At 37.3% G+C, this 26,741-nt stretch overlaps 1 protein-coding gene across 2 annotated transcripts in view; it reads left to right on the top strand.

Annotated features, from left to right (window-relative positions):
• Positions 1–26,741, top strand: part of LOC150105258 (uncharacterized) — a 560,407-nt gene that overhangs the window by 490,675 nt on the left and 42,991 nt on the right. For both annotated transcript variants that reach the window (XM_090394016.1, XM_090394015.1), the window contains exon 24: positions 13,342–13,389. In XM_090394016.1, the coding sequence (XP_090250142.1) occupies positions 13,342–13,389 (48 nt within the window). The remainder of the gene's footprint in view (positions 1–13,341; positions 13,390–26,741) is intronic.

The following is a 26,741-nucleotide window of genomic DNA, read 5'->3' as shown; positions in this document are numbered from 1 at the left end:
CTAGGTTCTTTACTTGGAGAGTGGTGAATGACTGGAAGGGATTGCTAAGGTGGTTGTGAACACCCCAGCAGTAAGTTTAAGGAAATGTATGATAGGTATTGTGTTAACAGATAGTGTGAGTCTCCTGCAGTGAGTCTTTTGACTCCATAGAGTACCTATAATAATAATTTAATTCCAATCATATTTATTGTATTGTAAATGTTAAGTGTTAATTTGTAAATCTTGCTCATATATAAGATAAAGTATAATATTTTATTCGTTCATGTTTCTCAGTGCATAGATTGTGCTATTAATTATTCATTGTATACCATCTGTGTGAATGAGAATTTGATTTTAATTACAGTAGTTATATTTTAATAACTATATGACTTACCTTCATGTTAAAATCTTCTTACAATTGTTCTAGAAATGATGAAATTGTAATTTTGTCTTATTATATTTACTATTCTTTTGTGCTGTTTTTCTTCACTCTCACCCACTCCACTAAAAAGTTGTAAATCTGCTAGCACATTATTACCATAATGGTGGTGTGTGGGGGGGAGGGGGGATAAGAATTATTTTTCATCATTTTTTTTTTAATCTTATTTATTCATTTTAATATTTCTACATAGTCCAGAAACCCTACAATAGAGACCAAACCTGGAACTTTTTCAAGCTATCTCCAATAAACAAGGCAGTGGTATCACACCAGGCAATAAAATTCATCTCTCACCTAAGGACCATCACAAACATGCATGCTTATGGTAGAATTTGAACTTGCAGCCAGTTGGTTAGAGAGCAGGTATATATTAAACATTTGGCCAACCAAGCCTGCTGTGATGTTTGTGAGTGTAAATTTGGCAACCATGTAATGATTTCTTTAATTCACAAAATTAGTAAATAATATTTATTTAAAGCAATATATTTCAGCCTGAATATTACAGATTATCATCAGTAGCAACATTAGTTAATTACAAGGTAGAACACGAACAATGGACTGATTGAAACATGAGGAAACGTGTTATTAATTAACTGTATTAAAAACAACAACAAAAAAAACTTTAATAATGTGTGATTAGAATACTCCCAATTAGATAATGAAAGGCAATCATTGCAATTTAAGTTCAGATGTGAAGTAAAGCCTCAGCACTTTCTTTAAACCAGCGTTCAAATTTATAGCAACACGGATTAAGTAGCTGACCTGGTTAGCCAAGTGGCTAGCATGTCCACTCTCCAGCCAAGAGGCTGCAGGTTCAAATTCACCTACAAGCTCTGTGTGGAAAGAGAATCTGCGATCCTACCGCTTGTTCTAGCAGAAAACTTCGCTCCCAAAACCCAGTGAGGTACAGGAGTGACCATACGGCATCTACAGATATCAAATGTGAAATTTTTATTTTTATTTTATTTCAGATTAAGTAAGCATGGTTCAGACCACAAGATATTGATATCTATTCTGTGCTGTGCCAAGCTGGATTTCTCAGATTTCTTGTTGATGATGTAAGATTGGTGTTCTTCTATTCTCTTTTCCACTGAGCATCCGGTTTGTCCAGACTAAAAAAAAAGGCAGTTACAAGGAACATCATAGACATCAGGAATAGCAAGAGGGGGAAACATTTATCATTAGAAGATCGGAACCACAATGATAGTTTGTCAATTGGAATAAATGTAGCCACTAAATGTAGATTGTACTTCTTGGTAGCCACAGGAAGAGCCAGTGGGGAGCATTTATCTTTGGAAGATGGAAACTATGATGATAATTTGTTGATAGAAAGAAAAGTCTCTTAATTCTGGAAATTGGTTCTTAGATGACAGAAATGTATTAGATATCGACTCGATTCATTATTTCCTTGTTATTTGAGTAGGAATATAGGAATCTAAAAGATATTGTGTAGTCCTGTTTGAGTTTCATATATCGATTGATGTTTTAAAGTTCTTGCTGTAGATGCTCTATTGTAGAGCAAATGATTTGAGCATGCTGTAATAAGTTTTGATAAATCCAATCTTTTGAGAGAGATGGTGAGCTGATTCTTGTCGAATGCAGCATCCAGTGAAGTACGATAAATGGAAATAATTAGTTCACCTGATGATGGGCGAAGGAGTAGGATTTCTAAGAGGATAATTGTTTTTGATTTTTCTATTTCCATAGTAAAATGAATTTGTGGATGCAGATTGTTTATGCTTTCTAGAAAGTCAGGTAATATATCTTTGCTGTGGGGCCAGATTGCAAAAATGTCATCGATCTAACTTACCCAAAATGAAGGCTGTTGGGGGTATATGGATGAGAAAAGCAAGTCTTCTAAATGTTATAAACAGAATGATTGTACATTAAAACTTGCTTCTTTACTTAAAGATCATTCAACCTATCTTCTCTTAGACTATGACTCTACCAGTACATAGATCACTTCAATGACTTAGTTATTAGTGAAGTTTGAAGTTACCAATAAACTAAAACAATCTAATTCTAAACTCCCACTCCCATATACACTGCTTGTGAAGGAGGTCAATGGAACCCCCATGCTCAAGGTGCATCATGCCATATGATGAGTCCTGTTTGTAGCCTGTATAAACAGGACTCATTACATGGCATGATGTAATGTGATGCTTCAGAGTTAGCATAACTGTGTCTGGGTGAAATGACTGCAAGAAGAGAACTGATGGAGTTTGAAGACGTTAATAGGAGGCAATGTTGCAGGCCTATCTATTCAGCAAATTGTTGACAAATTGGGCCATCCTTGGTCAACAATCAGTGATATATAATACTGAGATGGAAGTGCAGGGAGTTAACTGCAAGTGCTATCATCAGTGGACATCATACTTGCTGAACGTAACCATAGGGTGCTACAAAGGATAATATGTAAAAACCTCCATTTGTCGACTGACACATTGAATGCAAAGTTCCAGACATTGACTGGAACAGGAATCTGCACAAAAGGAAGGGCTGCAACATGCAAGCTCCACATTATCTGAACAGCATCATTTTCAGTGGTGCAAAAAGCATGTACAGTGGGACATGAAAGCTTGGAAACGTGCGTTATGGAGCAACAAATCACATTATATCCTTTAGCAAGCAGGGGGGATGGGTGTGGCAGATGCCCAGTAAATGCCTCTTACCAGAGTGTGTAACATCAACTAAGAAAGTGGCAGTGGGTATGATCCTGTTTTTCCTGGATTAGCCTCAGATCTCTGTTTGTGGTGCCATAAACATTGAACTCTGAGAGGTATCTGAACATTCTTGATAATGCAATGCCTTCTACTTTGTGGAGTTTCTACGGAATTGAACCATTGTCTCTTTCAACAAGAGAATGCATTATGTGATAAGGCTGCTGATGTAACAGTGTGGTTTGTGGACATGAACGTTGCCACATTTGACTGGCCTCCATAGAGCCCTGATCTCAACCCTATTAAAAATCTGTGGGATGAACTAGATCATCAGGTGAAGTCAAAGGGACATTTATCCCACAACAGTCCAGACCTCATTCAGAAAGAATGGTCTGAAATCCCCATTGATCTATATCATACATTTGTCAAAATTATGCCCTATAAGATTGCTGCTATGACTGCAGCAATCCTACGAGTCTGTTGACTTCTCTTGAAGCAGTGTATTTGTACCACCTAAAATTCATAAAAAAAAATGTTTCATTACACCCAATTGTGGATGCCATTGATTCATCCACATACAAATTAGCCAAATATTTAGAAAAAGTGCTTTTCCAATATACTGCCAACATCCCCTCACAGATAAAGAACTCAGTCCACTTTAAAACCAGTATAGAAAATGTCACACTTCAACACACTGACATTATGGTCATTTTAAATATCTCCTCTCTGTTTACCTATATCCCACTTAAAGTAACTCAAACTAACTAATTATATATTTGGTTTTATCCTTTATCCAAGTGTAAGCAAACAAGTTTGCACCTGAAGTACTTTCAGGACTTGGGCAACTCATGGTAAAAGTAGTATAAGTTCTCATCACTTGCCTTAGTATCTCCCATAATGCAAAGCACATCTCCTTGCAGACATGTATAATGCTATGCATTAAGGGAAGGGCCACTACCCAGACCGGTTTTGACTTTATTGAGGTGCTGCTTAAGTAAAGACCTCTTTAAAAATTAGGCGGTCCCCCAGACCACTCCCTACGAGTGACCGAAGGACCGTCCAACTCAGCATTGTTCCACTCAGTGACAGGCTCACTCCATCACTGAGAAGAACTTCTCAGTGTTGGCTCTACCCAGTGGCAGGCTCAACCCACCACCACCAGACAGAGCCATAATCTCAGTGGTGGCCCCACTCAGAGATAGGCAAAAACCTACCCCAAGCAGAGCCTCATACTTCAAGGAAAGGGACCACTTCTGCACAAACGCACATCAGTTGGAGCCATACCCAGAGGTGGTGATTCTAAGTGGAAGTAATGGAGAAGTCATATTTACCTATACGAGTTGCCAAAGGGTGTCACACCAATTATTAAAATTCTCTGGATTAGAGATATGTTTATGGAAGTTTTTTCACTTGGCTATGCTACCAATTATATATTGAGTTTTATCCTGTATCCAAGTGTAAACAAACAAAGTTTGTGCCTGAAGTATTTTCAGGACTGGCGCAACTCATGGTATAAGTTCTGATCATTTGCCTTAGTATCTCCCATAATGCACAGCAGGGCCACTACCCAGACCGGTTTCAACCTTAGGGTGTGACACCCTTTGGCAACTCAAATAGGTAAATATGACTTCTCCACCTTAGTATCACCACCTCTGAGTCTGGATCCCACTTATGAGACCTCAATAAAGGTCAAAACCGGTCTGGACAGTGACCCTTCCCTACATGTCCACAAGGATATGTGATTTGCATTATGGTAGATACTAAGGCAAGCGATGGGAACTTATACCACCTTTACCACGAGTTGCCCCAGTCCTGAAAGTACTTCAGGTGCAAACTTTGTTTGCTTACACTTGGATACAGGATAAAACCCAATATATAATTAGTAGCATAGCCAAGTAAAAAAACTTTCATAACTCAAACTAACTTATTTTCTTATATTTTATTTGCTTACACTTGGATACAGGATAAAACCCAATATATAATTAGTAGCATAGCCAAGTAAAAAAACTTTCATAACTCAAACTAACTTATTTTCTTATATTTTAGCCTTGTTCATCATCATCAAATTCCTGACATCTACCCTTCAGGGGTGTACAAGATATTATGATAGTACTAAATGAAAAACTTACATCATTACTAACTTCCTATCAACAATTTTCTCCTGAAATTAATCTGTAATCTATCAAGACTCCAACATTAACAGTTCTTATATTTCTGTCTTCTAAGGCACTTTTCACTGTATCAATCCACCTGTATGTGTTGGTCTTCCTCTGGGTCTTTTTCCTGTCAATCTGGCAGAGAAGACTTGTTTTGCTCATCTTTCCTCTCCCATTCTGTTTAAGTGACTATACCACCTGAGATTAGCTCTGCTAAACACATTCCTGGATGCTAACAATGTCGAGTTCTTTCCTAATATCCTCCTTTTTAATATGATACTACCATTGATACCATCTGTTCATGCCCTAATCTTTCTCAGAGCTCTCGTATGTGTTGTCTGTAGTCTTTGGTCAAGAGTTTTATTTCTTACCCAGCTCTCAGATCCATAAGTTAAAATTGATTTCAGCACTGTTTACAGCTAATTTAGTGTTTTGACTAGTTTCTCTCTAATTTCATATAAATTAATTCAGTTGACTTCCTGCCACACTGGCTTTGTTGATGCTGTTCTCTATTTCCACATTTAATTGACCATCTCACTAAAAATCATGCCTAAGTAGTTGAAATGTTTTACTTATTCTGTAGGTTCTCTATTCACAATGCAGTTGATATTTTCATTTTTTTTCCCTATTTTCATTGTCTTTGTCTTTTTATTGCTGATTTTCATACCAATTTAGCCTTGTTTAAGTTCACGATTTTGCTTTCACCTGATATATGATCGACCTGATATTAATAGACAAGAAATGGAGAACATCAGCTCAACAGTGCTGATCATTCCAAGCAGCTAATATTGATTTAGATAACAGCTTATTGATTGTGAATATAAGACTAAAACTGAAACAGAAGTACAAAGGAAAATTCGAAAATACTAGAAACATCTCAAAACTAAATGAAGACAAGCTAAGAACATTATATCAGACATACTGGAAAGTAAGTTTAAGTCCACAAGTGAAAAGCAAAATATAAATACAAGAGCAGAACGACTGATTACACTACAAAATACAGGTACAGGAAGTAATTCCTGAACATTGAACAGTACTATGAAGAACACAAAACTAGAGAGGTCTATAAACTTATAAGAAATGTTCAATAGGAAGTGGCAAAAAAAATAAGTAGCAGTCAAAGATGAAGATGATAAAGTATTGATGGGCAAGACCGAAATCATACATAGATAGACAAGATATTGCAGCAAACTATATAAAAATCAATGCAATAATACTGCAACAGAAGTAATCAGAGAACTAAAAGCAATCTCTCTGCCAGTAGAGATTTTTGAAAATGACATCTTGGAAGAGGAGGTGAGTAAGGCTATAAAACGTCTCAAGAACAACAAGAGTCCTGGAAATGACAACATAATAGGCGAGATGCTAAAATATGGGGGAGAATTGGTTGTAAAAGAAATGCATAAGCTATGCAATGAAATATGGAGATCAGGATACTCCCAAAGAGTGGAAAAAATCAGTCTTGGTTGTTCTTCATTATAAAGGCAGTGCTTGAGAATGCACCAGTTACAGAACTATTGCACTACTGAGTCATCTTGGCAAAGTGCTGATGAAAATATACTTACACAACACCTGAAGGGTCATATGAAGGTACATCCTCCTGATGAGCAAGCCAGATTTTGAAAAGATCAAAATACAGTGCAGCAAATACTTGCACTAAGACTAATAGCAGAGAAAGCTCGAAGAAAGAACAAAAAGATATATTGCTGTTTTGTGGACTTCCAAAAAGCATTTGTTAATATTGACCAAATTGTAACATGGGCTGTCTTGAAATCCTATGGTGTGGACAATAAGTTGATCCACCTGCTAAAAGATATAAACAGCCAAGCATGAGCAACAGTCAGGATAACAGGTGTAACTGGAGATTGGTTTGCCACTAGTCAAGGTGCAAGACAAGGTGACCCAGTATCACTAACCATCTTCATCATACATCTGGGAAGGACTCTAGATAAGATTAAAGAAGAAGGTGGAGGCATTTCAATAAATGGAATGAGAATAAACTACCTCTCCTTTGCAGATGACATCATCCTGATTGAAGAAGATGCAGCAAGGCTGAAACGGACACTGCAAACACTACATGCAGAAGGAAACAAGATATGGACTAAATGTCAATTTTGAAAAAACTAAAACAATGATATTTTGACAACATTCAGGTATTACTGAACAAAGTTACCATTGAAGGTGTTTGATTGGAAAATGTGGAACACTTCACATATCTTGGATGCCACATGATGCACGACTTAGACCCAAAAAAAGAGGTAAAAATTAGAATAACTAGAGCAACAGCTATCTTAAAAGTCATGGACAAAATATGGAAGAGCCGAGCAATAAAGATACATACTAAACTGCATATTGTGGAAACTTGTATCTTCAGCAGCATGCTCTATGGATGTGAGGCCTGGGTACTCTTGAGAGAATCTGAAAGGAGGATATTAGCATTTGAGAGGAAGTGCTATAGAAAGATCTTGAGAATAAGCTGGATCCAGAAAGTGAACAATGAGGAAATCTATAAATGAATACAACTAAAAGAAAACCTGATACAGAAAATAATCAAAAGGAAACTACATATATTTGGCCATATATGTAGAATGAATGATGAGAGGCAAGATTGAAGGAAAGAACAAAAGAGGAAGACCAAACAGAGAATGAGATGATGATGAATTGTCAAGTGATGCGGAAACTCTGTACACAAACTGAGTCATCTTGCACAAAATAGAATGCAATGAAAGAATCATATCAAGATGGCATCATACGCCTATGGGTGTTGAACCCATGGTGGTTATTGTGGTATTTTCTTTGGCAAGAAAAATTCTACAAACAGAGAAGACAGTTACGGGAACTCTACCTCCCCTCTACCAGTGATTTCTTCATATAAAATTTGAAATGAGTCCAAGTTCCTGCACCACACCAAAACCTGCTTTGAAAGAAGATTAAAGGAATCTTTAAATTTTTCGCTTGGTTGGCTTAGTGATCAGTTGATCCTCTCTCCAGCCAAAAGGCTGTGGGTTCAAATCCTGCCATGGCATGGATGTTTGTGATTGTCTGTGAAAATATTAGTGGTGATGATGAGCGGTAGATGATGATGGTAGTTGTGGAGACAGAGTTGTAGAGTAGGTGCCCTCCCTTGATGAGTCTTTGGACTTCCTGGATGTGTTACATAATAATAATAATAAATCTTGTGAGATGCTGAAACATCATCCTAATTTTAACAAGAATGATGGATTAGTAATTCCAGGAATTTGGAGGACATATCTGCTATATAGCATCCGGAACATGATGGTAGAACTTCAAGATAGGCAAACCTTAAGATAAGTGGACTATACAGATATGTTTATGTATTTGTATTATTATGTATCAAAAAATAATTTAAGTAATTTATGAGGGTGGTCTGAAAAGTTTCTCGACAATGAAAAAAATGAATTACTAATTTCAAAATTATTTTTATTTTTCAACATAATCTCCCTTAAGAGTAATACATTTATTCCAGCAATGCTCCAGAGCCATTATTCCATCCATGTAGTGGTTCTCAGTAAGATCCGCAAAATACCCCTCTACAGCTGCACCTCTTGATTCGAAGAAAAACGCTGACCAGCGAGTAAGAGGTTTAGTTTTCAGAATAGATAGAAATCTGAGGAATAGGGTGAATGTTCCAACAATTCATAGTGCAGATCCCTTAATTTTTCATTTTCAAAACACTTTTGTGGGCAGGTGCACTGTCCTAATGAAAGATGATTTTTTCTTCTACAAACCGGGTCTTTTCTCACAAATTTTTTCGTCTAGTCTGGTTAATCGGAATAATATTCACCAGTTATTATTTTACTTTTTTCAAGATAATTATAAAAAAAAATGCAATTTAGCATCCCAAAACACTGATGCCATGACCTTTCCTGTTGATGGAACCTACTCTGTCTTCTTTGGTGCTGAACAACTGGCTTCTGTTCACTGTTTTGACTGCTCTTTGGATTCTGATGGGTAATGGTGAATCCAAGTCTCATCCATAGTAATAAATCGATGCACAAAATCAGTTTTATTCTTGTTAAAACGCTCCAAGCACTGTTCAGAGATTTTCATGTGAGTTCGTTTTGATCTGCTGTGAGCAAGCATGGCACCCATCTTGCGCAAAGCTTTTTCATTTGCAATTCTTCATGCAAAATATATCCTACACCTTCTTTTGAAATGTCCATAGTCTCAGCAATTTCACACACTTTGACTCGGCGGTCATCCAACACCATATGGTGCAATTGATCAATGATTTCTGGTGTTGTTACAGTTTTTGGACGTCCTTCACGTGGATCATCTTCAAGGCTGGTACTGCCACGTGTAAACTCAGAAGCCCATTTCTTAATTGTCGAAAATGAAGGAGAAGAGAATAATAAATTTAGTTTAATCCTTTATCCCAGTGAGAGCAAACAAAGTTTGCGCCTGAAAATATTTTCAGGACTGAATATAGTGTTGTACTATCTTACCTGGGTAAGTAGTACAACACTAGGCAACTCATAGCAAAGGTGGAGCAAGCTACCAACACTCCTATCCCAGTATCTCCCATAATGCAAAACACATCTCCTTGCAGATATGTATACTGTTATGCATTAAGGGATTGGCCACTACCCAGACTAATTTCGACCTTTATTGAGGTCTCTTCAATAGGAGCCAGGCCCAGAGTTAGAGATACCAGGCAGAAGCAGTAGCAAGGTCATCTTTACCTATAGGAGTTGTCAAAAGGTTTGCGACCTTTTTTTTTTTTTTTTATTAAATTACTCTGGATTTAGAGAAAGATGTTGAAAGTTTATTTTTCACTAGGTTAGACTATAATAAATTTAGTTTAATCCTTTATCCCAGTGAGAGCAAACAAAGTTTGCACCTGAAAATATCTACAGGACTGAATATAGTGTTGTACTATCTTACCTGGGTAAGTAGTGCAACTCGTAGCAAAGGTGGAGCAAGCTACCAACACTCCTATCCCAGTATCTCCCATAATGCAAAACACATCTCCTTGCAGATATGTATACTGTTATGCATTAAGGGATTGGCCACTACCCAGACTAATTTCGACCTTTATTGAGGTCTCTTCAATAGGAGCCAGGCCCAGAGTTAGAGATACCAGGCAGAAGCAGTAGCAAGGTCATCTTTACCTATAGGAGTTGCCAAAAGGTTTGCGACCTTTTTTTTTTTTTTTTATTAAATTACTCTGGATTTAGAGAAAGATGTTGAAAGTTTATTTTTCACTAGGTTAGACTATAATAAATTTAGTTTAATCCTTTATCCCAGTGAGAGCAAACAAAGTTTGCACCTGAAAATATCTACAGGACTGAATATAGTGTTGTACTATCTTACCTGGGTAAGTAGTGCAACTCGTAGCAAAGGTGGAGCAAGCTACCAACACTCCTATCTCAGTATCTCCCATAATGCAAAACACATCTCCTTGCAGATATGTATAATGTTATGCATTAAGGGAAGGGCTACTACCCAGACTAGTTTTGACTTTTATTGAGGTCTCTTCAGTGGGAGTCAGGCCCAGAGTTGGAGATTGCAGAATTGGAGAGTTGGAACCAGGCCCAGAGTAGGCTAATGCATAACAGTATACATATCTGCAAGGAGATGGGTTTTGCATTATGGATACTGGGATAGGAGTGTTGGTCACTTGCTCTACCTTTGCTACGAGTTGCCTGATGTTGTACTACTTACCCAGGTAAGATAGTAGAACACTATATTCAGTCCTGAAGATATTTTCAGGTGCAAACTTTGTTTGCTCTCACTGGGATAAAGGATTAAACTAACCTAGTGAAAAATAAACTTTCAACAGAAGGAGAAGAGTGCCCATAAACTTTTATGAACTTAGAATGAATTTCTTTTGGCGTTAAATCTTCTTTTACAGAAAATTTTATAACCGCACAATACTCAGTTTTATCCATTTCAAGAGATACAGACAACACTTTTGTTTCAGACAGCTGTATAAAACAAACTATTTGATAGAATGACTTGCAATTTCACATGGCTGCTTATGACAGATGTACCAACTTGGAAGGAAAAAAAAATCTTGCCAATAATGTTGCCATCTATGGTCGAGGCCGAGAACTTTTCAAACCACCCTCGTGTGTGCATGTGTGTGTGTGTATATTTATTTATTTGTTTATTGCATTTTTTCATCAAAGATCAGGCTTGTAACTGTTAATAAACAAAGCATTTAGATTCAGCTTAATTCTGTGGAGTGTCATGTAGTTTGTGCCCTGTGCATACGCGTTTACCTGATGATGATGACCTCACTATAGAGGTTGAAATGTTGAGTGCTATTTTCTTATTTATAAATAAAGTAATTACTTCAACAATAAAGTAATTACTCCATAAATTCTACACAATGAATGCTGACTACTGTGTAACCTTGAAGGAAAGAATTTAAAAAGCTATAAACTCTGCCCCCATATAGACCCACTGTTTGACTGTGCTTTGTGTATAATGTGTTTTCCATTTGGCTGCATGGTTTGGATGCTCTAAACATATTTTTAACACACCTAAACAGTCAACATCCCATGATCCAGTTCACTTTAGAAAAAGACAATGACAACATTCTTCTCTTCCTAGACACTTTACATTCCAGCCTGATGGATCCCTGGTATTTTCTCTTTATAGACCCCCCCCCCCAACACACACACACACACACACACACACACACACACACACACACACACACACACACACACACACACACACACACACACACACACACCAGTAGATACATTCATGAAGTCTCTTCCCTCCCAGCAGTATGGAATTATTAAAAATTTATATAACAGGGCTAAATTAATTAATTCAGATAACAGTGCCTTCTCCACTGAAAGTTACCATCTTCACAAAACCTTCTTAGCCAATGATTACATTTCCTACCATCTCCAAAAAATATTAACACTCCAAACCCACACACCCTCTCCCACTCTCCAGATAGGTACTACACCAAAGCTATCACTATTCCATATATATATATCACTATTCCATATATTTCCACATCTGAAAAACTAGCAAAAATCTTAATAAAATGCAACCTTTCAACCACTTACAGACCATATAAAAAATTAACATCCCTTATCTGCACCAATGACCATCCACAGTTTCTTGAACTTCCAGGTGTTTATCAGTTTCATTGTAGTTTTAAACTTTCCCCTCTGTGTTCAAACAGGCAGGACACCCAACATCAGAATTTCTGAACTATGTCTGTTTCCATCACTACAGGCACTCAGGACTTGTTGATCATACTTTAGACACTCATGATAAAATACTCTGAAAGAAAACCCCTCTTTTCGTACACAGCAAATATAAATACGAAAGATTTTTCCTTGAATCTGCTTTTGCTTTAAGAAACTACCCTAACCTTAACAAGTTTGGTTGCATGAAACTGCTCCAGTCTTTGGAAGTTCTTATCCTGTGTACTTCAGCCCAACAGCCAAAATTTAGCCTAATGGGGGGGGGGGGGGGCACTATTTAGAACTTTAGGCCTATTCTTAGTTGACATGCTTCATTTTCGTTACTTAGTGTAGTGCCTGTGTGCATGTTGCTTATTATATTTTATTTTTAAGCACTAATCTGATGATGGAAGTTTTGACTGTCAAAATATTGGAATATTGCTTAAATTTGTTTGTTACTATTAGTCTACGTTGTAATTTCCATAAAAAATACAGATGAATAGCTTACTTAATAACTTACTTACTTTCCAGTCTAGTGGCTAGAATACCTAGCTTCCAAAAAATATTATATAAACAGGGCAACCCATGCCCTGTTGGTTGGAGAGCGAATACCTTACAACCAGATGATCAATAATACACATTTCATATTTGAATGAAGCATCTGTCCTTATGAGGTGAGGAGTCAAGTACTCCATATATAGTGGAAACGTATGATGTACAGATTGTCCTTATGACTTGATTTGATACTACTACATAAATCAATTAATCATAAATTTGAATTCAAACACTTATAACATTTTCATTAATATTAATTATGGACATAAGAACTTTTTCCATTATTACCATATTTTCCCTTTAATATGAATACTGTTTAAGCACTAACCTTTTTAATATATGTGCTATTAATGAAGATTCATTATTTTTCTTTTCAGTATTTGAGAAATATTCTTTTTGAATATATGATGGGAAAGGAGCAGCTCGTAAGTTTTTAGTTATACAGTTTATAAATTAAGTTTATTTTTAAAATGCTTATACAAAGACAAATTTCTGATTTTTTTATTTTTTTTTTTTAACAGGCAAACTGCTAAAGAGTACAGACATAATCTTTTTTTTTTTTTTAAGAATAACCATTATGAATCTTCCAGAATATTTACAAACAGACATAAATAATCTTTCAATAAGGTTGTATTAATGTTAATTACAGGATAGCATTTAGGGTACAATAGTATTGCAATTGCACTTTACCTTTTCTCCTAAAAGCAAAACTTTATCCTTTAATATATTTCATATCACATAAAGTACTGTGTGTGCCTGAAACGTAACCTATTATAAAGAAACTAAAAAGTCTAATATCTTGCTTGAAGAATATACCACCACCATTGTTATAGTAATTTAAGACAGGCTGTAATAATTAGTAATAATTTTACTAATTATTAATAAAATAAAACTTAACGTTTCGACCCCTGTATTGAGGTCATCATCAGAAGAATACAGGTGTATACGGAACCAAGCTACATGCTCTAGCCCTGTAAACTGGTGAGTTTACAGTGCTAGAGCATGTAGCTTGGTTCCCTATACACATGTATTCTTCTGATGATGATGACCTCAATACAGGGGTCGAAACGTCAAGTTTTATTTTATTAATAATTAGTAAAATAATCATTTCAACATGTGCTTTGTGTCCCTAAATTTGTAAATATGAATGCTGATCACTGTGTTTCATTAACGGAAAATAAGGCAATTGATGTTAAGCCTCTATATACGAGTTGCCCTGTCATGAAGTTACTTCATGCATAAACTTTGTTTGCTTACACTTGGATAAAGGATGAAACCAAGAATATAATTTCTTGGCATCTTTAATGTATAATATAACCAAGTGGGAAAAACTTTCAATAACTAATACTCTATTTAAGGATATTAGTTCTTTGGTCTGTGATAACACAAGGTCCTAATGATTGTTGGCGTTATTTGATTTATATGAGTTATTTGACAAAAACACAAGCCTTGGGTTTAAAATCCAGTGAAACAGCAGTGGCTAAATATATTAATACATTTATTTTTGTCATATACTACTCTTTGAATACATTCACTGAAGATGCACTAACTTTGAAAATAATCTGGACCCCTCCTTAGCCACTTTCCAGGGTGCAACCCTAAGCTCTAATTCCACTAATCAAAATCTGCAGTATCTCACATTTACACTGTAAGTACTAATGTGTACATTTGTCACATCTTCTCTCATCTATCTGTTTCTCAAACTCTGCAGACACATGCTCTTTTCTAGCACTGTGCCTCCACAGGAACCATGTTCTCCTACATGGATGCCCATGTGGAAAATGGACCAGGCTGACCAGAATACTTTTTCCCATCTTGCAAAGTTTAATACCGAAGCAGTCAATCAATGTCCATCAGTGAAGCATGTCACAAATTGTATTGTCCAGGCAGCATCTTCTGTAATTCCAAACACATCACTTGATTTCCACTCTATCCAGAAACCATGGTGGAATCCAGTGTCAAGCAGCCAAAAAAAAAAAAAAAAAAAAAAAAATCCTAGATGGAAGAAGTATGGGGGTATATATCATCACCCCATCAAATCTAATAGCCTTTAAACATACTCAGGCCAAAGCACGTTGTGTGAGATGTGAGAGTCAAAAATTGTAGGGGATAAAATACAGAAAATGAAAGGTGGATATAAAGCACACTATTTATTTACCCTGAAACATAATGGGCATTTAGTTGCTGATCGTAAAGCTATTGCAGACTTTGGGGAAAAAATTTGCCAGAATTTCAGCAGCAGCTTCTATCCTCCTGAATTTTTAATATTGAAAGGAGGAACAAGAGAAACAGTGGCTAAACTTTTCTACGAATGTGCTAGAACCATATAATCAGCCTTGCATTAAGGAGGATCTATCTTCTGCTCTGTAATGCCAGTTCAGTAGATCCTGATGACATCCATTATGAGATGATAAATCATCTTCCATGGATCTTCTTTTCTTACTATAGAGTAGAATACTTCCTCAAGAGTTTCTATATTCTTGCCATAAGTCAGTTGACATTGCCATACCAAAACCAGGAAAGGATCCAATGCAAGCAAATAATCATTGATATATTGCTCTGACTAGCTATTTATGAGGATTGTAAATAAAGTAGTGGCAAAATGTGCACAAAATATAAAATAGTTTATACAATTACATCCCCTGAGTGTAATCTCCTGCCATGTTCTGCACCTTTTCCAAATTGTGGGAGCCGCTGGATACGTCAGCAGAGTGTTGCCTGTTGATATCAGTGATAGTGTAACCTACTGTTTGAAGAACCTCTTGCACATCATGAAACTGCAGACCTCTGAGAGGTTCTTTCATTTTAGGGAACAAGTCAAAGTCGTGAGGACTCATATCAGGTTAATATGGAGAATGTTACAATACATCCAATTGCCACCTGTCTAACATCTCTATCACTAATTGTGACACATGACATTGTGCATTGTCATGCAACAAACGAGGTGGAGAACCTTTGAAAAAATGTGCTTGCTTTCTGCTTAACGCTGGACACAAATGGTGCTCCAGAAATCATCAATAGTACTGTGTGTTAAGTTTGCCTTTGGAGCACAGCATGATGAAGAATGACATCTTGAACCATCTTAAACAACTATGACTTGGTCCCTTACTGGGTTCCTGGCAAAGAGTTTATTTACTGATTTATTTACAACCTTCAAGCACAGACAGGGTGATCCTGAATGGCACCATTTGTTGGATTGTCTCTTTGGTTCAGGCTCATAAGCCCTTGTCCAAGTTTCATCAATGGCTATGCTTTGATTCAGGAATATATCCCCTTCATTTTCATATCATTCCAGATGGAGGCCAGTAACTGCATACCTGTGCCATTTTTGCACCTGAATCAAGTGATGTAAAACCCAACAAGCAGAAATTTTGCACATACTGAGCCTCTCTTCTGGCCAACTGTCATACAGTCCATCGCTGTTCAACCTGAATGAGCTCAGCGTGTTCATCTGAAATGGCAGGTCATCCTGCATGGTGATTATCATCCGGGTGATCTCGCCTTGTGTAAAATGCACTTGTGACAGTCCATTACAGTAGGGTACTGTTACCACATGTTTCCCTAAGGCCACAATAACAGTCACTTGTAGTTTTACCACATGCAATTTATGTGGACCTTGATCCAGGATCGTTATTCTAATCTTATGAACATACTTTAGAGCTTTGCACACTGAGATGTTGACTTTTACCACTTCTCCACACAAGGACACTTGTTTGAATGGATTCTGTCGTCTTGTGTGCATGTACAATACAACTAGTGCCTTTGTCAAGAGTAATGTTTGAGTTACCAACTACTGATTTATTTACAACCCTCATATGTAAGATATTGGAGAAAATGCTAATGCCAGACTTCTCTCATATTTAAAAAAGCAGTGATCTTCTCTCCAACACACAATGAAAGCCACATTGAAATTTTTCTATTACTGTTCTGTCACTGCTTGGTTCGTTTAAGTCTTTCAAAATAAGTACTCCAGACATCTAGGATATCCTTCTCTTCAGTTTTCATGTCACCTGTATCATCTTTGATTCTTTTTACAGCATGTCTAAGCTTTTTCAATAGCTTGGTAAGTCATGGGAAGACTTACCAAAGTCTTCCCATGACTTTTGTTTAGCTACTTCTACTCATAGCTTAGCTTTCTTACATTTTTCTCAGTATTCTTTTAGGGCATCTGCCAACTTATTTGCTAAGAATTTTTGGTATGCTTTCTTCTTTTCCAGAACTCCTTTTTTTTTTCTTTTTTTTTTTTAAACTTGTGTCGACCACAGTGTTCTTATTTTTCTATTCTTGCAGACAACTTCACCACATACCTCCCTAGTTGAATCAATCAATGTCTTCTGTAGTGTTTGCCACTGAGACTCCAAGATTTGGTTCTTGTTTTGAATTTGTTTAATTTTTCTTCAATAATGTTTTTATAGTCGAGTACAATTTACCTGTAAAAGCTGCTCGACTTTATTTCTTTTTAAAACTTTTTTACATATCATTCTTTTCAATAGGATATCCATTTTTATCCTGCTTAGTACTAAGTAATGTCACTTCCAATTTCAAATCCTCTGTACACTCTTGTATTCTGAATGATACATTGCATGATGATGATATCACCATGAGGTTTTTCTTATTCCTTGTGTCTTCTCTCCAAGCAAAATTGTGCACATCTTTATGTTGAAACATGGTGTTAGTAATGACTAGTTCATGTTCTGAGCAGAAGTCCAGTAAATACTTACCATTATTATTGGCTTTGCCCTTTTCTCCAAATTTTTCCAAAATGTTCCTACATTCCTGGTGGGATTCATTTCCTACTCTGCTGTTGAGATCTCCACCAGCTGCCTGTTCTAATCACTCAAAAACTTCCTCCACTTCTTCCTCAGAAGGACCTTCTGTGGGACCATAGGTACAAATAAGTTTCATTTTCCAATTTTGCTCACATAACTCTACTTGAAACTGCTTTCCAATCAAGAAGTTTATCTAGTCTAGAGTAGTTTTGTTTCCTATGTTGGGAGGTTCAGTATTACACAGACTGTTATTTGCATGTTTGTGAACTATAAGCTCATGTCATAAATGTTTTTCCCATGGGATGTTTGTACTCCACCAGTCTATCCATAACACACAATAACATATTCTAATTTCTTACCTTTCTGTACCAGTGGTTCATGATCTGTGCCCTCTGTTGGATGTGCTGTTGTTTTTCCTGCTAACAGTGTTTCAAATCAGATTCCACTTGAATGAAGCAGCTATACTGATGAACTGTCATCAAAAATGTATCTATTTCTTTTGAGATTACACGGTGGGCAGCATTCATTGTGAAGAATTTATGGAGACAGAAACATGTGTGTTGGAGTATATACTTATAATTTATAAAAGTGTGAAAAATGCATGTATGATTTACATGCTCCCTAAGTTCTTTACAGGCAATCTGTTCCCTTGTGTACACTCTACACTTCTATGATGTATTGGAGTTATTTTGATAAATGAAGACTCTCATTCTGGATCGAAAAACCACTTTGGAATCAAAAGTAATAGACTGCAAATTAACTATCTATAGACAAACTATAGACAATCGTCCTGGCAAGAGGCATTAATAAATAAATTGAATGAGACCTGTAATTAATCATTGACAGCCCAGTCTACACAGAAACAGAAAAGAAAAAGTTGTTCTATTATAGGTCACAGTTATTTAACTCTACAGGAATCCACTTTTTTTCTAATCTGGCTGAGCTATGGACACTTAAGCAAATTTGTACAGACACATCTAATAAATGTCTTTTTTTTTTGTGTGTGTATATATATGCTGTTGTTCAGCTGTTTAATTTCTTTATTTTTATTTTTTTGTTGCTTGTATGTAAATGTTAGGCATCACTGAGATCTGGTTGACAGACAATGGTATAGTTACAGGGATAGAATATAAAGGGTATTGTATTTTCACAGAAGACAGAAAGAATAGGACAGGAGTTGGGGTATTGCTGATAACTGAAGAACTTTGACCAGCAAAATTGGAAGTTAAGGAAGATTTTAGGTCTATGGGAGATAGTTCATTTGAGTCTATCTGGTTTGACATAGATGCCAATATACCGCACATGCAAAATTATATTGTTGTTTACTGCTATATGGAACTGCAAAGTTGGCAATTATGACCCAACTAGGCGACATCTTGGAGCAGTGCCATGACATAAGAAGTCACAAGGAATGAATGTCAGTAGTGCATAAGAAGTGGTCAAGGATTGCTTGAGGGAAGCACTATTGGACCGTGCATACCCAACATCTGGAGGATAAACTGAATAGGGATTAAATGGATGAGTGGCAATAAAAAGTAGAAGCTGCAAAAAAAAAAAAAAAAGAAAGAAAAGAAGAGCATTGTGGAAGGAATATAAACAAATAAACAAAAAGGTGTTCAGCATGCTCTTGAGCAATACAAAGCACAGGCAAGAAGGGCAACGACTATGATAAAGAAGACTAAATCAGATTATGAAAAAAAATAGCTAAACAGGCCAGAGGAATTCCAAGTTTTTTTTTTTTTTTTTGTCACTATGTAGCAAGTAATAGAAAGGATGATTATGACAGGATGACAATGGTAGGAAAGTGACAGAAGCAGAAGAAATAGTTAGGCTACTAAGTGATCACTTTGCAAGAATGTATCATCTAGGTGGTAACTTTGCAGCTACTGATGTGACAGAGGCAGATGTGAGAATTGAGGTAGACACACTGGAGGTACACAGCACATTGAAAAATATCAAGAGTGAATACAGTAATGGGACTAAATGGTATGTCAGCCCATGCGCAAGAGAACCAGCAGATACTGCTGATGAAGTTGTTTAATCTAAGTCTCAGCTCTAGCAAGGTTCCAAGAGAGTGGAAAGAGTGAAAGATAATTCCATTATATAAAATGGCTCCAAGAGAGAAGTAGCATATTAATTATAGACCAGTTACTATTTCTTCAAGTGGTGATTGAAGTATTGTAAAAGTTGGTTAATGGTAAAATTCAGGAATGGGTGGATAGGAATTTGGTACTCTATAGTGGGCAGCCTGGCTTTGTAAAAGCAATGTCCTGCCTTAGTAATTTATTCATAGTTTATAATAAAGTGACAGTGCAAAATTGGATAAAGGAAATTACACCATAATACTGCCAGACTTTGCAAAAGCATTTCACAGAACCACATGGAAAACTATTATATAAGTTGGAGCAAATGGGAATGGATATGAGAACTGGTGGCATGAATTGGAGGATCATGACTGGCGGACATTAGAAGGTGGTGTATGGTGAAGGCAAGGTGAATGAGGGTGACTAGTGAAGTGCACCAGGGCTCCATACCAGGCCACTACTCTTTAATTTGTATATTAGTGATATAGTGGAGATTTAAGGGGGGATATTCAGTTATTTGCTAGTGATGTAAAACTAGGGATGGCAATAATTCATAAAGGTGAGGTAAATAGCCTTTTATATTAAACTAATTTTGCAAAATATAAGGTTAGCACTTTAGGATAAAGAATATGCATACTTTGTATATTATTGATGTCACTGGATTACAGGAAGTTGATGAGGCTAGGGATCTTGGTGTGATGGTGAATAGATTTGAATTTCAGATTTCATATTGCAACAGTCAGCAAAATAGCTCAAAGGATTACTTGAATCTTGTGAAGAATCCATTGACGAGTAAAGATAGGGAGGTTATTATTTCTCTTTAAAAGGTTATGATTCAATTTCATCTTGACTGCCGTGCACATATTTGGTAATCTGGGTTTCTTAGGGATCAGGAGGTGGAGAGGATTCAGGAAGAGACCAAGACTAAGTAGAATGAATGTGTGTGGGGGTTGCAGAGTTTAGTTGACGAGCAGAGAAGAGGGGAACATATGTTACTAAATGGATTCTATAAGGTTGATACAAACGAAATTTTATAATAAATGAGGAGTAGAGGAAGAACAAAAGTCACCCCTGGACATTGTGAAACTCATTGGTTAGTAAGGAAGTGCAGACTAGCTTCTTTGCTTGGAGAGTGTTAAGTGAGTGGCAGTTGATTGCCACAGGTGGTTGATAGGTAGCGTGGGATCTCCTGTGATGAGTGTTTAGACTCCATGGAGATATCTAGATAATAATAATAATCTTAGTAATAGCACTATAGGGCCTTTGCTATCCATATGCCAGTAAATCCCAAATCAACTAACAAAGTTCTCGATATTTTCATCTATCCTCTTACCTCATCCTTCTTGGAACCCAGTGACCACCTGCTCACAGTTTCCAGATGTTCTCATATCAAAACCTTGTAAAGTGCAAGAACGTATTCATTTTTCTTAAATTAGTTTTCTCTTCAGAGGTGCCAGTATGAGATTATTATTCAGGCCTCCATGGTGTCAAGAGACTCATCGATGGAGGTCTTTTCTAGGAAACACAAAGTCTGTCATACCACTCCCTGAACTCACTGACCATTCTTGCTATCACCACTATCAGGCAATTCATTCTGCGGTTCCACCACCCTCCACACAAAGAAACCACTCCTCATCCTCTTGCTCACAGCTTCCTTTCATAACTTCCAGGGATGGCCCCTTGTCATCACTCTTTCCCACTGCTCCACCAAGTGAAAGAACTCCCCAGTGTCCACCCTGTAACTGCCTCTCAACAGTTTAAAAGTCTCGATCATATCACACCTCTCCTTCTATCCAACAAACTCTGCAGTCCACATTCCCTCAGCCGATCCTCATAACTGACATTGTATAGTCTTAAAATCATCTTTGTTATCCACCTCTGTACCCTTTCCACGGTTAATTTGTCCCTTTCAAATCCTGGGGACCAAATTTGAGAACAATAGTTTAAGTGTGGTCTGATCAGGGTGATATACAACGGAATGATAACTCTTATCTCTGCTGGTCAGTGTCCTTCTCAGTATTGCAGGAATCCTCTGGGTTACCTTCACCACCTTTGCAATATGCTCCCTGAATTTCAGTTTTCTATCAGTCATCACCCCCAGATCTCGTCTCCCCTACTTCCTTCAGTACAGCTCCTCAAATAGAGTATGCATTCTCCTATCGATGGATCCGAAACTTCAAGACTTTATATTTTGCTGCATTTAACCAACATCTCCCATTCATTTGCCCATCTGTTCTGTTTATTCAAATCCTCTTGCAGGGCTGCCACATCTGCACTATTACTGATAACCCTTCCTAGCTTCACATCATCTGCAAACAACTGAATATCCCCTTGCAATCCATTGACAATGTCATTGATATAAAAGTTGAATAATACAGGTCCCAGTAGTGAGCCCTGTGGAACTCCACTTGTAACCTTCTGCTTCCTTGATATTGCCCCACCATACACAACTCTCTGTATCTATCAGACAGCAATCCTGAATCCATTTGACTAATCCAACAGCTAAACCCATGTGCTGTAATTTAAATATCAGCTTATCATGTGACACCCTGTCAAATGCCTTTGTAAAATCCAAAAAAATGGCAGTGCAAGCCTTTCCCTCATCAACTGCTCTTGTCACTTTATTATAAAAGGCAATTATATTACTTAAACAAGTGCATCCCTTAACAAATCCATGTTGATTCTCACAGATAATACAATCCTCATCTCCCAAACGCTGTATCCAGAGTACTCATCCAGAGTACTCAGTATTGGGAACAAATTCTCCTCTTGCACCTCTAAACCTTGAACCTGCCCTACCCTTCTAGTATTAAAACCTTCTCCAGGATGAAATACTCCAATAAAGTGCTTACTGAACAACTCCACTATGTTCTCTGCATAAATCACTCTAATCCCATTTTTATCCCATGATGTCATTCTTCCACAATCATTTCTCCTCCTACTGGCCACATAGCTAAAAAATTCTCTAGGATTTTCTTTGGATCTTAGTGCCAATCTTTTCTCCTATTCTAGCTTCCTCACCATACTAGTCACTCTCCTGGCCTGAGTCTTATATTCTTCATGCATCTGCTCTCCACCCCTCTCCTTATATCTCTTCCATAATCTCTTTTTCAATTTCAGTTCCTGTTTGATATTGTTTGTCATCCACTTTACACCAAATTGTGTCCGTTTCTTCACTCGTAGAATACAACTTACTGGTGCTAACAAATATTCCCTCACAATTTCCCACATGCTAATGATATCCTGGCCTTCCAATTCTGCCCTCCATGGAACTGCCCCAAGTTGATTCCGCCTTATAATACCATATATGTTCACTTTTCTTTGATACTTCTGCATGTCTATTCATCTTCCAAGTCAAACCACATAGTCACTCTCTCCAACTGGGGGAAGAGATGTCATCTCCATTATTATCAGCTCTTCTGATACTATGACCAAATCCAAAACTCTTGAACCTCTTGTTCCCTCTATTACATGTTGCCTAAGACATTTATCCTTCAACAATTCTAGAAATGTCTTTCCCTTATTACTATGTGCATTTTCCTTTTCCCAGCTTATACTGCTGTAGTTAAAATCTCCCATAACAATCATTCTTCTTGCATTTGCCAAGCTCAGCTGCCTAAACATATCCTGCTCCCCACCCTTTGTACTCCTTGGCTTGTAGCAACCCCACTAAATATTTTGTCTTGGCCACTACTGCCTCACACCATATGCTTTCAAAACCATTAGTGTCACTGCTTTCCAAAGCCTCCACTCTTAGAGGACATAAGTCATCACTTATTATAAGCAGTACTGCACCACCACGTTTTCCCCTCCTATCCTGCCGAAAATGCTGTACCCTACTACTTCTATTCCTTTTATTACATCATCTTCCATCAACTACATTTCAGTGATTCCAATAATCTTTGGCCAGGCTGATGTGCCACTAATTCATCTCTTATTCCGGATACTCCTGGCATTAGTATAAAGCAGTGTTTCCCAACCTTTTTGATGTCGCGGACCCCCTGTAGTGAATGTTAATTCACTCCCATAAAATCCAAAATGGAAATTTTTTATATTTTACATATCATAATGATGAAGTAATAAATTACAATTTTACAACACTAAACGTGTCATTTATGACAATGCCAATACTGTTATTGGAGATATTCAGAAGAATATGAACATATCAATTAGGCCAGGTGTGAACAACATGATAAGATAAAGTTTAATGATAAAAAAATATCCCACAGACCACAGATTGGGAAACACTGGTATAAAGCATAAAAATGTCGCTGCTTCTATACTTAGCATTATCCCCTCCAGACCCCACTGGACTCATTATTACCTGATGTTGTCCCCCCCAAGTACCAATTCCCACAAGAGGCCACCCCTGCTACCATCTACCCTGGGAATTCTAGTTTCCCTGCATTGACACACCAACTCGTTCAGAAAAATAGCAATCTCTCCAGATGTCTACATCCTTCCTCATTCAAATGCAAGCAATCTCTCACATACAATTCCTTTCTGTCCTCCAAGCATCCACATATTCCAATCCTTTCTTCTGACACATTCTGGCTATTATGCTATTCATTATTACTGCTCTTCTGCTAAGCTCCTCATTATCATACCTAGGTAACACACACACACACACACACACACACTATTTTTCCTCTCTGCGTTTTCTTTTGTACATCTTCAAACATGAATCTCAGATCTCTCATCACTCAATTTACACTTCCTCTCAAGTCATTCGTGCCCACTGTCACAATCATTTCATCCGCCCCCTCTTAATTGCCATAGCCACACTTTCTATCATTCCTCCAGGAAAACGCTCCTCTGGCATAGATCATCGAGTCTCCATACATCACACCTCTTACCACTCTGTTCCTTGATTGCTCACCTGCATCCCTCACTATCTCTTCTCTAACCCTTTCTCTCAGTGTTTCCTTACTCACCTGCTGTCCTGGCATCACTCTATCCCTGGTTCCAGCACTCCCTCGCATTCTTCTGACTTCCTCTCTCTGACTGTTTCCATTCTCTCCTCTTCTATCATTCCCATCTCTCTCTCTCTCATTCCATCTCTTTTACTGTTTCCATTCTCTCCTCTTCTATCATTTCCATAACTCTCTCTCACTCCTCCTCTGATTCACCTTGCATTCATCTCTTCCATTCGCCTACTTCTCATCTCATTCCTGAGACATTCCACCTCCTCTTTCAACTCATTTATCTCTCTCTCTCTGCAAGTTAGTCGCTCTTACTCACCATTCATCCTCCCAATCAAGACCATCTCCAAAAATTTTACAATCATTCGAGTCTTCCACACTCCCCACTCTTATTTTTTCATTCATATTGTGCTCGTTATTCTCACCTATCACACTACTTGTCTCTCGAGATTCTCCCGTTCCTGATGCAATGAGGTTGGTTATTGTAATATCTAACTCACTGAATTCCTCCCGTTGCCTGCATATACGCACTCCCCTTACTCTCACTTGCCACATATCCAGCTGCTGGGACGCATAATGCCACAAGCCTCACATGCCACAAAATCCTTTATTATGTTATGCAAAATAGTCCTTGAATGGGGGAGGACTTGGCAACATGCCATTTGTAATTGGAGCTGCAGCTGCCACCATCATTAACTTAGTGCTGAGGAAGTACTACAACTAAATGCTAAATACTGTGTTATACTCTATTGTAAGCTAATTTACTTACGCGATATTACAAGTATAAACTATATTTAACTATACTAAATAACAAAAACTTATCTTCTCTTCCACCGCAGATGTCGTGTTATTTTTGGGTTACCTTCTTGGTAACCCAAAAATAACACAACATAACAACTAAACTCCAAAAGCAGCACTGAAAAACACTTGTGTTACAGAGAAAAAAAATATAGCGCAATTCACAACAGAGTCACATTTTACACCGTTTAAAAAACACTTTTATTTTTACCACCAGCTCAAATCCACCACCGTGTGCTGCAGCGACTCTAGCACTACCCAATTGATTTGTTAATTTAACTAACCATTTTAACAGTGTAGCACTTCTAAATTTTAACTTGCTGTTCCTTAACTTCCTCATCTCTAGCTTCATTGACTGCTTGCAGCAAATTTTCATTAATACAAAACTCTGTGTGTGTAATGACATTCATATGTAATGCATTAAATATACATCTAGAAAAATTATGACACTGATTAACGTTTGCCTCTCCAGCATCACTGGGATATTCAACCCTTGCCCCCATGTATACTGTTCATTGCAACTTGTGGACATCTGGAAAGGGCAAAGTAGTCTTGCACCACTTTGGCCTCTGCCTCAGTAAGACAGGTAATCCAGGATCAGTCATTTAGTGAGCTTTCCTGTAAGGGTTAGTGGTAAGTCTTCTTCCTCATGGTATGGTGAAAGTGGACATCTGTGGTGGGTGGGGAGCTCTGGCACCAAACTCCCTTTGAGAATGAGTAATTTTTCATCCTAAAGTTTATCAGGAGGCCCGAACAAGCCACAACAATGTCTAGAAACCATAGAAACATCAACTGAAAACAACAAAATAAAGAGCAAAAAGCATTATGTGCAGCAATAAATGTACCAACCTTCTTTAATACTGCACTTGGATGAAAAATGCCCACGTGGGAAAATGTCACTCTTCTTCATCCTCGAGAAAGGTTTGAAAAGATTAGCAGGATCTCCAGAATCAGTGAAGAAACTCCATTCATTTCTTATCATTTCTTGTAGAAATGATAAGAAAGACACCACAAAACAACATCTTCATGAACAACTATCCAGGATAATAATATCAGTTATAATCACAGTTATCATCCATAAAATAAGCTCCTCAATGTCCCAGACAAAGAGTTCTACTCTGAAATGAAAGACCAAGGAGTGACAACCATAAGGAGATTACTTATATGTAGGGTTGGTCATCTTGTTTCACCAGTATACCATCTT

This window comes from Typopeltis vanoorti, chromosome 6 (genome assembly GCF_054136105.1).
Source record: "Typopeltis vanoorti isolate ZY-2024b chromosome 6, IOZ_Tvanoo_1.0, whole genome shotgun sequence".
NCBI lineage: Eukaryota > Metazoa > Arthropoda > Arachnida > Uropygi > Thelyphonidae > Typopeltis > Typopeltis vanoorti.
This window is presented reverse-complemented; position numbering and strand designations above follow the sequence as displayed.